Source organism: Pundamilia nyererei, unplaced genomic scaffold, assembly GCF_000239375.1.
Source record: "Pundamilia nyererei isolate P.nyererei 1_Seehausen unplaced genomic scaffold, PunNye1.0 scaffold00236, whole genome shotgun sequence".
In the NCBI taxonomy this organism is placed as follows: domain Eukaryota; kingdom Metazoa; phylum Chordata; class Actinopteri; order Cichliformes; family Cichlidae; genus Pundamilia; species Pundamilia nyererei.
The window spans coordinates 408,608-421,209 of NW_005187637.1; the positions used below are offsets into that span (position 1 = coordinate 408,608).

At 43.4% G+C, this 12,602-nt stretch overlaps 1 protein-coding gene across 4 annotated transcripts in view; it reads left to right on the forward strand.

Annotated features, from left to right (window-relative positions):
- The window catches only part of fgd (faciogenital dysplasia), a 52,238-nt gene that overhangs the window by 25,081 nt on the left and 14,555 nt on the right, over positions 1 to 12,602 (forward strand). For 2 of the 4 annotated variants that reach the window (XM_005749065.1, XM_005749066.1), the window contains exons 1-4: positions 5,340 to 5,409; positions 7,369 to 7,539; positions 9,698 to 9,899; positions 10,158 to 10,770. In XM_005749065.1, the coding sequence (XP_005749122.1) occupies positions 5,346 to 5,409; positions 7,369 to 7,539; positions 9,698 to 9,899; positions 10,158 to 10,770 (1,050 nt within the window). In that variant the 5' untranslated portion in view covers positions 5,340 to 5,345. Of the gene's footprint in view, positions 1 to 5,339; positions 5,410 to 7,368; positions 7,540 to 9,697; positions 9,900 to 10,157; positions 10,771 to 12,602 lie in introns of those variants that run through there. The other 2 variants (XM_005749067.1, XM_005749068.1) reach the window with 1 other exon arrangement.

Below are 12,602 nucleotides of genomic sequence, written 5' to 3' on the forward strand. Positions count from 1 at the left end.
CTTGGTATTCCCCCGGATAAGCTGGAGGAGGTGGCTGGGGAGAGGGAGGTCTGGGCCTCTTTGCTTAGGCTGCTGCCCCCGCGACCCGGCCCCGGACAAAGCGGATGAAGATGGATGGATGGATGGATGGATAGATATATAGATATCTATATCTATAGATAGATATTTCCCCCTGCTTTGGTTTAAGAGACATCAAATTATCTCTCAAGACATCAAATCAAGTCCAGTGGCTATGTTCATAGTGGAAGTGAGGCTTGCTCACCCAGGGTGAGGGTGACCCAGGTCATCTACTAACTAGAAGGTTGGTGGTTCAATCCCTGGCCATTCTACTCTGCATGCCAGAGTAGAATGGCCACTCGGGCAAAGAAGATTTGTTGTATGAAAGTGCCTTGAGTGGTCAACTAGAAAAGCACAATATAGGAACCAATTCATTACTGCTTTGTGAGTTTTACTCTTAGATTACGAGGCTATAACTTTAACACCTTCTAGCAATCCGTTGCCTGCTGAACCTTTTTCTAACCTCTCAGCCTCTCTGTCTTCTCATCCCAGAAAATCACAATCTGTGGGAGCTGCTGAAATCTTCCCACTTAGTGTGGGAGACATGCCATTGTGCCTGCTATGCCCACTGACCTAATTCAGCTCAGTGCCTAATGCCATACCAGTGAAACTTGGGGTGCCGCTAATTGTTAAACAATAAATATTTTCTACAGTAGGTTAAAAAAACTGATGGGTTGACAAAGAAAATGTGATTGTTTCTCATTACAGAGCATGATGAGGAGAAGATGAATATAGATTTTTAATCTGCAGCCAGATGCTGCTGTATATGATTGGATAGCTGTTGATCCTTGTGTACTTTTGTGTGTGTATGACTGCGTGCATGTGGAGATGTGTGTGGGTTAATAAAGCCTGTGGTGAAAATAGAATTGGGCCCTCGTTACTGTGTGATTGTCAGAGACTGAGATCTGCCCTACTGTCGATCCCAGGGCAGCTGCTGTTATACTCACACCAGTATTTTCTCTCTCTGCTTTTTTTTAAATTTCCTGGTTTGTACATTTGGGTTTTTATCCTTTTATAGTGTCGTTTCAACCAATTTCTTATATCTAGAAAAGTAAATACTTTTTTTATAGTTATTTATAGCTTTAATTTCCTTTTTTGAACATGTCACCTTCTTTATTTCAGTCCCTCTGTGTCCCAGCTGCAACATGTATTTAAATTCTGTCTTCATCTATACATTTCTATCTATCTTTGTTTCTTTTTTTTTTAATGATTAAGTTGATTTCTGAAAAGTAGATCAAGGTCATAGCACATATTGGTATGGCAGAGGGAGAAATGAGACAAAGCAAAATTCCTTTGTTTTCTTAGCCTTGCTATTTTTCTACAAGACAATGTGTTCCTGTCCAAGCCAAGAATTTAAGTGGCTCTGTGGCTCAAAGTTCATTATAAATCTAAGAGTCGTTTAATGAGAGCTTGCTGCTCTCTGGCTGAGTCGTTCAGGGTAACACGGTGGAAATAAAACCAGTATTATTCTGAATGAGACAGTGAAAGAAAGTTATACAGACACAGACAGAAGGAAAGGAAGAGAGTGGGTATAATGAAGGCAGAAAAGCTAAGAAATGTGATGGTGACATAGGAAATAATGAGGTACACCACCCAAACTGGATGTCTTGCCACGTCTTGGTGGGGAACTGGGCGGGTGGTTGGTTGAAGTTATCAGAGTGGTGCTGTCAGCTCTTCCTTACCCAGGGTTGCTTTGTGGACAGGAGAGCTGATTGAGTAGCTGTCTGAGTGGGGAGACTCTGCTGACTGTGAGCGATCCATCTCTGGGATGATGGGTAATAAATGACTCTGTGGGGGTCGCCTCGGGGCTGAAGGTGATTGACAGGGTAGCTACGTCTGTGCATTTTCCTTGTGCGTGTTTGTGTATATTTTGAACCTGGGTGTCTTGGGGTTTGGGGAAAATGGAGAGAGGAGAGAGTTATGAGTTATTTTCTCAGAACTTTGAATTAGCACGGTGAAAATTTGAGATGTCTATCTCGAAGGTTTGATTTATGGAGAGTAAAGAAAATGTTTTGCTCTGTTTTTTGTTTTCAGTGGTGGAAACAAGCTTCTGTACTAATCTCAGTATCCCTGGTGAAAATGAGCACATCTAGCACATTATACTACGGTTTGTGCTCACACCCAACTAGGGAGACAGAGACACAGCTTGAAAGGTACAAGTCCAACTCAAAATCATTAAATTTTGCTGCCATGCAACTTTTAAAATGCTCAGAGCATCGCATCATCAGTTGTTGATAACAAAGCAAATAGCAAAATGTAGTGTCCCTCAGCTAAACCATCTTTGCCCCACTGTTTCTCACTTTGCATACTAACTCATTCTACTGATGTGGCCTAGTCTGATTAGATATGTAATTTTATTTTATCTTTTTAAGTCTGAAAATTAGAACTTAGAGAAAGTTTGGAAGTTTAAGGCTTCAGCCGTACAGGCCTAATGACCTGTCGGCTACCCCGTGGCAACCACTGGATGTTGGATAAAAATGTTTGTCCACAGACAATTTGCTGAGTGGTTGCTGGAGTTTGCTAGCAGTTGCTAGGTAAAAAAAGGTCACAAAGAGGCTGCTACAATCCTCCTGATTGCTTTAGTTGCTAGCATATTGTCACAGTGGCTGTAGTTTACACAGAAGATCCCAGCTTATCTGCAAACACCCCCCGACTGCTTGTAAGGTGGTAGTTAAACTGAAAATTGTGACAAAAACTAGAAATGTCGCATGTACAGCGATGATTAACATCTATGTTTTTTTTATTAATTTATTTCCATCCATCCATCGTCATCCGCTTTGTCCGGGGTCGGGTCGCGGGGGCAGCAGCCTAAGCAAAGAGGCCCAGACCTCCCTCTCCCCAGCCACCTCCTCCAGCTTGTCCGGGGGAATACCAAGGCGTTCCCAGGCCAGCCGAGAGATATAATCTCTCCAGCGTGTCCTGGGTCTGCCCCGGGGCCTCCTCCCGGTGGGACATGCCTGGAACACCTCACCCAGGAGGTGCCCAGGGGGCATCCTTGTCAGATGTCCGAACCACCTCAGCTGGCTCCTTTCGATGTGGAGCAGCAGCTGCTCTACTCTGAGCCCCTCCCGGATGGCCGAACTTCTCACCCTATCTCTAAGGGAGAGGCCAGCCACCCTTCGGAGGAAGCTCATTTCTGCCGCTTGTATCTGTGATCTCGGTCTTTCGGTCACTACCCACAGCTCGTGGCCATAGGTGAGGGTAGGGACGTAGATCGACCGGTAAATTGAGAGCTTCGCTTTTACACTCAGCTCCCTCTTCACCACGACGGACCGGTGCAGCGTCCGCATTACTGCAGCTGCAGCCCCAATCCGTCTGTCGATCTCCGGCTCCCTTCTCCCATCACTCGCGAACAATTCAATTCAATTCAATTCAATTTTATTTATATAGCGCCAAATCACAACATAAGTCGCCTCAAGGCGCTTCATAGATACAGAGAAAAAAACCCAACAATCATATGACCCCCTATGAGCAAGCACTTTGGCAACAGTGGGAAGGAAAAACTCCCTTTTAACAGGAAGAAACCTCCGGCAGAACCAGGCTCAGGGAGGGGCGGCCATCTGCTGCGACCGGTTGGGGTGAGAGAAGGAAGACAGGATAAAAGACATGAAGACCCCGAGATACTTGAACTCCTCCACTTGGGGCAGGAACTCATCCCCGACCCGGAGTGGGCACTCCACCCTTTTCCGTCTGAGAACCATGGCCTCGGATTTGGAGGTGCTGATCCTCATTCCCGCTGCTTCACACTCGGCTGCGAACCGTTCCAGTGCGAGCTGGAGGCCCTCACCCGATGAAGCCAACAGAACCACATCATCTGCAAAAATCAGAGATGAGATTCTGAGGCCACCAAAGCGAAAGCCCTCCGCCACTTGGCTGCGCCTAGAAATCCTGTCCATAAAAATTATGAACAGAACCGGAGACAAAGGGCAGCCCTGGCGAAGCCCATCACCCACCGGGAACGAGTCCGCATATTAATTTATTTTAAATCCCAATTTTCTGTTACTGTCTTATACATTATGTTCATTTCATCATCCACCTGAGAATACAATGTTACGGTCTCCATTTGAATTTGTTTCATGTGCTACGGTCAACCTACATCTCCTGTATGTAACTTAACAGTCACCAGATTTGTATCCATGTCATTCGGTATTGAAAAGAAATATGTCTGCAGCATTGAGCATTAAAAGCAAATATTGAAAGCTTGCATTGATTCTTGACCTTGTTTACTTAACGTTGTAAACACACCTTAAGACTCATAATTTGATTAATTGTCATACAACAGAGACAATCTAACTACACAAAAGGCAAAAGCAATCAAACAAAGACTGATACACATTGCTGTGACGTGCTAATACAAGAAATACATTCCTTAGGTTTTTCTCTCATGATAGCATCACAATCCCGGACGTTTATCACGCTTACATGCTTCCTGCTGATTAAAATCAAAGTGTCAGTATACGTACCTGAAGGTATCCGAATATTTCTGTGTATAAGGTACACGGCAACCATTAACTTTGTGTAGTTGTATACTGTGAAGCAGTATTTTGAAGTTACAACTCAAAGTCCTCACAGTCCTAAGCTGAGATTGCATTACATCACAACCATGAAAGAACAGGTAAGATTTACAGTGACTAATTGTTGCTTTTGCTGGGAGAGGTTGCCATGTTAACGCACAGCCTTCAGGGTGTAGCAGTAATAATGTTCTCATATAATTTCTTTCTAATCGTGCTGTTCATTTATTCTTCAGTTACTGTGTGGGGAGCAAAGGAAATTAATGAGCTCATTATTCTCCTTTGTGTTTTTACAAAGCTCTCACTAAATTAGATAGATACATTATTAATATTGTCTCTTGAGTCCAAATCAATTAGGTGACTGCCTCAAATAGGCGATTTTGTTGATTATCTAACTCTAACCCTTGTCTTTCGAGTTGTGCGCTGTGGGCAAAGTTTCCTGTGTTGTGGGCAAACTGTAAGATTATATGCTGAGATTCCGGGATTCCACAGTGACACATAATCATGTCATTTTGGCCCCGGGAGGAGCTGTTAGTATCAGGTTTGTCAGGTGAGCAGACAGGTGCAGGTCCTCTAACACCACTGGGAAAGGACAGGTGACTGTGCGTGTTTTGGTATAATGCAGGATTGGGCTTTTAAAGGGCTGGTTAGGGTGTGTATGTCTGTGTTTGTTGGCCACAAAGAGTAGTCTCAGTTGCGTGCGCGCACACACACACACACGGCACTCCGGAAAACTGGGAGGGCAGGATTTATTTTGGTTTAAACACTGCTGTGTGGATGACTTTTACATTCAGTTGCTCTTTGGACTTTGGATATCTGACACGGAAAGATAGGACGCAAGGTAATGTATTTATGGCACTCTTGGCTGTTTGTGTGTTCCTTTATATTCTAAGTATTTGTTTTAGTAATGGCTTGAACACTGTTGTGTGATATAATTAGACTGAATGAATTTGCTTACATATTTTCCTGTGTACTCATGCGAGGTTTGTGAGATTTTAATTAAGGACAAAAAACGTGAGTGTCAGCTCCTTACTCGCTCTGCTGTGTTGTCAAGTTTCTTTCGGTGTTAAGCAGTTTGACATGAGGGCCAGGTTTGGCTCTCAGGTAACCATAGCTACACTGAGTTTCCATAGGCACCGGCCCTTATGCCTCTGTCTTGCACTGTTGTTTATTTTTCCCAGCAAAGACCACAGCCAGTCTTGGGTCAAAGTGTTCTTCATCAGGCAGTTATTTGGCTGAAGGACTTTTCCTCTGACTCAGCCCGCAAGTCATCTCTGATTTAGAGATGGCATTAGCTGAAACCACTGTGAAGGGCCTGCAGTTTTTCTTTTGCCAGGGACCGGATGCAAAGATAGTCTAACTAAATTCAAAATCTACCTACTGTAGGCACTGATCCGCAGTCCTCAGTGTGGAAAACGTGTTCTCCATCTATTGTACGGAGCTGAGGGAGCTGTTTGCTTTGTTCCCCCTGCCCTGCTCTTATTCCACTGGTGCAAAGATGGTGGGAACACCTGCAGTGTGCCACATGAGGCAGACAGCATAACAGGACTCATTACTGACAGAATTTTTTTCCTTCCACTGCCTGAAGCGCAGCTGAAAAACACCAAATTAGATGTGCCAAGGCTCTTGTGGGGGCTCGGTGCAATTTTAGGCTGTAATCCGGTCGAGCAAAAGTTGGTGTGACTTGATCGAATCCATGAGCCTGAAGGAACAGAGCTGTGTGGCTGTAGTTTGCATAGCTATTATCATAATCTACTCTGGGGCTGCACTTTTTGTCCCCCTTCCGATAATAATGGCGCAAAAAAGGCTGTTGTGGTATGTTCAAATGAAACCTCGTAGAGTGCATATGGTACAGACAAATGCACGCTCGCAAACAATAGCAGTGCAAACACTGTTTCTTCTCTCTTGACTGGACTTCAAAGAGTTGGCATTCATAGCATATCTTTGTCAAAATGTAATGGAAATATGTGTGTATGTGTGATAACATTACCACCTCGTCCTTTAAAGATTTTTTGCATCGTGTATTTTGCATTTTGAAGTTTTAAAGGCAAATTGATGATCCCGATGGATTTGTGAAAGTGTAAAGGAAATATTTTGCTCTTCACATCTAACAAAAGGCCAAAAGCGACCTGACAGTTAACAGTTAACTATATGTAAATGTAAAAATACATGCCTATATAGCTAAAGCCACACAGAGCACCACAGAACTCAAACCATGTCGATGTGGCACCCAAATACATTGCTCTTGTGGCTTAAAAATGCACTGTTGCACAAAAACCTGCAGCTGAAGTAACCATAGTGCTAAACACGCACAGGGCCCAGCTATTTTAGAAATATTTGTGACTTTTTTTTTTAAATATAAAACTTCAGATGAAATCCTTCCATCTTTGATTTGATTGATTTTGTTGAGATAAACAAAAACTGATAACATTGAGGGTCTTGGAAGTCACTTAGCTGCTTTAAAAAGTGCACAATGTATGTCCAGTCAGCATCTACAGAAAATTAGATTTATCCAGTCAGTTACAGGTCTGAGAGTGTGAAGAGAAACCAATTTGCAGGCTCTGCAGCTCTCTGCTGCCTTAGGCCTTGTATTAGGATTGATGCTGCAGAGTTTCTTTTGGCCCCAATGCTATCTGTCCGAGGGCGACGCCGTGGAGCACACCAAGCTCAAGGTCATTCACCCGCAGTAGTCACCACGCACCACTGCATCGCTGTCGCAGGATTATTCCTTGTGTTTAGATGTGTGTTATTATATTGATCAATACCTAAGATTGTCTTTCTTCTTTTCCTCTATATATAGATCTCCCTGCCTCCCCTCTGCAGTACCAGTGTGGATCAGTGGACTACCTGTGTTCTCCAAGGCTCATAAAGAAAGGTCCGACCCCCAGACCATGTCACGACAAGCCTCCAATCAAACCGCGGCCTCAGCCCCCCACCTCGCCCAGAACGCTAACCGCTCAGAAACCTCAAGGTAAAAATCCAGTGACACACCACAGCCCCTTGAAGGCCAGTTTTGACATCGGTGCTGTCATTATAATTGAAAGGTGCTGCAAGGTTGGACCCCTGCTATCGAGCCGTGATTTATTCTGCTCTGACAAAACACTTTTCTATAACATGGGACGCGTCAGCTGCCTGACCTCACTCTGCCACTCACCGTGCTCAGTAGGTCACCTCTGCAAGAGCTGCTGCTGCTGCTGTAAAGCAGGGCAGTGTCTCCCAAGTGTTTGTGATCGGGCACCATTTGAAGAATGCTAAATATGAACATGTGTTGTGTTTAGGGAGTCGCTGGGAAACATACTAGGACACACCACAGACCTGTCCCCGATTTTAAACATGCTCTGAACTATTCAAACTTTTGGCAAGAGAAATTCCTGCTGATCATTTAAAATTGATCATTTGATTAGCATTTTTATCAGGAAAGATTTCTGATCAAGGAAAAAACAAGGTTTTAAAAAGCGCCACAGCCGCCCTTTAGAATAGCTTTGATATTTCAAGATCCTCTCATTTTTCATGAATTGATACTGGTGGTAAAGATCATTGGCTGAAAATGGCTGAACTTGGACTGCAGTGCTGAAAACAGTCACACACAGCTCAGAGGTTCATGGGTTAGCACCAGATTTGCTGGCTAGGAGTTTCAAACCTGTTTACATTTCATATTCTTGCTTTAAAGCTGTTTGAAATCAAATATCAGTTAGCTGATGAAGAGTCAGTAAAAACATATTATTCCATTGCAATAAAATCATCTGTGGCCTTTTGCTTTCTTACTTGTCTGCACATAAAAGTGTAAATATAATACATGTTTTGTTTTGTTTTTAAAATGCAAGCGATATTAAAGAGGTTTAGCAAATAGAACTAGTCATACTGTGCTTTGACTGTCATTCGCCTGACTTATGAGCTACTTGGGCACAATTACAGTTTCTGGTACTCTATTTGAATGCATACAGTACTTCCCACCTGACAGGATGAACTTCCTCACTGACATCTCCGAGCTAATCCGACGGGAGGGAGAATTGAATTGAAAGGGAAGTCGTAATTCTGTTTTTGAGCAGAGAAGAATCTAAAACTGGACGTAGATCTCTCTGGCCTAAAAGCTTTGGTGGTGCAGAACATGCTGAATCACTTAACTGATGAATTATATGGCAGAAGCAAGTAGCACTTTCCCTTTTTTCTTTTTTCGCCCTTTTTTATTGGATTGCTCTTTACAAACGTTGTGAGTTTTTTTGCAGCTACAGTGAACAACATTAATAATAATGGTTTAAAATAATGGATCAGTTAAACTATTAATTAAAAAATTAATTTGCAAACATTCATTAATTTACAGTTTAAACTGTTTGTCCAACTGTTTGTTGGTGATGCTGTATCCTCTGTTTCCCACTCATACATAAAATGCTTACTCCTTACTTTTATTTAACATACTCAATATTGGCTGAAAAAGAAGTATATAAAGTAAAGTTGTTGCCTTTCTGATGATCTGATGAAACTGAAACATCTTTATATGTTATCATCCTCAGGAGACAGCTCACCGCACATAAACACATGCACTGTTACTACTGCATAAAGAAAAGTCTGCTCCTTTCTAATCAGCAGTGGCCCACACAGATGGAGGAAGTGCCGAAATTAACAACTGTAACATATCAGCACATTTCCTGGTTTCTGACAAAAATGCTTCCTAAAATGAAATGTATGAAAAAAAATCAAAAAAGTCAAGAAAAGTGGCCCAAAAAGGAAACGGTTAATAAAGGGAACAAAAAATTTTAAAAAAACAACGGCAATTTTGCAACTGCCTTTTCTTTTCTTCTTCTTTTCTCATCTTTCTTGAGCCACAATGGCTTACGCACATGCTCTCAGCATCCTGTTCAGAAATAAGGAAGTTGCAGATCGCTGACGCTCAGAGTTGATTTCGTCCTGCCCCACTGCGCTGCTAGGTTTCTCTGTCTCTTCTGACTTTTTTTTTTTTGTATTTTCTGTGTTTTATCTCAAGTTTTTACTAAGTGAACCAGCGACACAGCTATGGAGGTTTTCTCCCTTGGATTTATTCCTGTTACCTGATTGCTTTTGTTCTTGTCTGGAGCCTCATGCTTCTCTTTTGCTCTGCTTTTCTTGTTTTGTCTGGACTCGCGCATCTGTAGTGCCCCCTAAACCTGCGCACCTGCTCGCCCTTGGGCAAGACAAGAAACCTAAGAGGATCCCACCAGCACCCTCCAGGCCTCTGCCAGCACCCCCTCTTCCACCTAAACCAAAGCCTACGCTAACCCCTCCTGGCCAGGGAGCACAGCCGCAGAGAGAGGCACAGAAAGTTGGGCTGCTGATTGAGAGGTTTGAAAATTCAAGGTAAGCTGAGAAATGTAGACGGATTTAGACTGAGACCGGTTAGTTTGGCAGATTTATCGTTTGTCTTCTAAAAGGAGTTTCAGGTTAGCCTTTTTTTTGTAGCAGTTTAAGATGTGGGCTGGTTTTTCAGTGAGACGTAGATACAAGGAAACAAGAAATTAAAGTTTTGCTGTGCAGCCCCAAGTATTGATCCTTGATGCAATACACATCTGTAAAGGTGATGTGATGCTAAGTTTTTCTTTGTTTTTATTTTTCCAGGGTCCCCATCCTTGGGGTGCTTCCACGCTCACAGCTGCAGCTGTGTCTGAGAATGGACAGTGCACCAGATATCACTTCCTGCAGCCAGGACACCACGGCAAAGGTTGCAGGAGACTCCTTCCCTGTGGATAAACCTGCGCTTGGCAACTTTGAACGGACTGACGACGAGACTGATCTCTCGCGTCTGGCTTCCATGCGCATCGACGGCACCGGTGATCCTGTGATGGATAGCTGTGCAGTGAATGACATCACACAGAACGATGGCTGCCTCAATGACGTGGGGCGGGATGAAGGTTCATCCCACAAACTTCTGGACAATCCGGACTCCTCAGAGCAGAACGGGAAGATTCCCAACCGGGACAGTGGCATTGACAGCCCGTCGTGCACCGTGGAAGGGGAGGTGTTCCCTAATGAGGATGTCATTGACGAGGAGGATAATTACGACAGCGTCACTGAGACAGAGAGTGTGTCCTGCTGCGTTACACTGGACAACAAGCGAGACTCAACGCAGGATGAGGACAGTGACTTAGATGAGGGGAGCAGTGGGGAGATACACTCTCTGACAGACACACAGATCGGGTATCTCACAGATACACACTCGGAGGCGCAGAAAGTGAGTACCTCCCTCGCTCACCATCAGCAGGTCATAAACACACGTACCAAAGACCGTAACTTTAAGTCTGAATACAGACACCGGCTCGCTACAGCCTCCACCGTTCAGTTCAGGTGATGTGTGGTAATTTTGAGGAATTCGGATAGCTTGTTGAAATCGAAGCACACGTCCCGCGAGTTTAAAAGCTTCATCTCAGCCTGCCGTTCGTGTAATGGAAAAAAGTAGCGTGTGTCTATAATTATCTGAGCCTGGGTGAACACTTTCAAAGAATACTTCTGCATGAAACGTTAGACGCTATTACAGCCTCAGTTTGCCAGTCACAAATGACTTGAGCTGTAGCTAAAAGGGACTCTTGTGTTACATATTTAAAAAAAGCTGAATAGCTGCCCAAGAGCAGTAACAAAAGCATGTTTTGATTGCCAGATCAAAGACTGCACAGACAGAGTGTTCCTACAGTTGATCTAAAATTTCAGCTTTCTCCTCTTCTTCACTTGTGTCCCAGTACAGTATCGATTGTAAACAACACAGGTACCTCAGATAGTTCTCATACCCTTCCTTGTGGTCTAAATGTGTGGTCAGTGCTTCCTGTTCTATCCAGCAGCTTGTGAAAGTATCATAGTACAACAGTATCACAGACATGAAATATACTAATATTGGAAAAGAAGAAGTGATCGTGAAGGTGATGACAGACGAAGCTGTCCAATGACTCCTACTCGGGCTAAATCCGGAAATGTTAGACATTAGGAACCGATAGGAGTGTTTTAAGACAGTAGATTTATGTGGCATTGCACTCATGAATGTCAGCAGTAGTTGTTCCCCTCAGCTGTTGTCAGTACTGTAAAACATGAACTATCTGCCCACACCCGCAGCCTTTTGGGGAAAAGGTATCTGTGCTCTTCAGCGCTTCCTGATCCCAACATCGCTGTGCAGAGGAAGGGTGTGTTGATCTATGTGTGTGCATGTGTGGTTGTTAGCCTTTCTGTGTCTACATGAATGTGTCTTAACAGCACAGCTGACATGTTGATGGCTCTATAATGACAACCTTTTGACAGAGGATGTGGTTTTTTTTAGTGATGTGAGGTGCAAGAGTGACTGAAAACAAGTTCTGCTGACTTTGTGTGCCCTTTTCTTTGCACACAATGAAAACTGAGTTTCACTTTTGTTCACATAGTAATATTTGGCATTGTTAGATTTCCTTACAAAGCATAATCTCTGGTGAGTTTTCCCCTGCCATCTGTGCCAGGGTAAGAGTACAGAGGAGTGACATATTAATGGAAAAACCCAAGCTGAATTATCTTAGTGAGATCTTAGGTCATCAAAACAACTTCAGTGCACACTGGTATTGATTCTCCATGTCTCTGGAGCTCAGCTGGAAGGATGGAGCTGCTCTGATGGTGACTGTGAAGGACATACCACATGTGCAACATCATTTTTATACTAACCGATTCAGCATTCCTTCCTGCTTTATGAGTAGGAGTATTTTCATCCATCAGCGAGAACAAAGCTTTAAGATCCCTTTACTGCAGGGTCAAGGTTTCAGGTTTTTTTGCACAGTCACAATCTGGGAGGCAAAAAACGACTCCCCATAGCACAAATTCTATCATTTTTACATCAAGACTTGGTTAAGCTCAGGTTTGGGTTCGGCTTAAATGAATGTGATGCTGCTTGTTTTAATTTGAAGACAGCTATTGCAAAACCCGCATTGTCACAATAGGCTAAGTGTTTTGTGACCTCAGTGTGCGTTGAACCAGTGATACAAGGATGAACTACTGCAGTGTTTTTATGTCATTTCATCTCATCAAGTCAAAGCGAAAGAGAGAGGAAACCGGGCT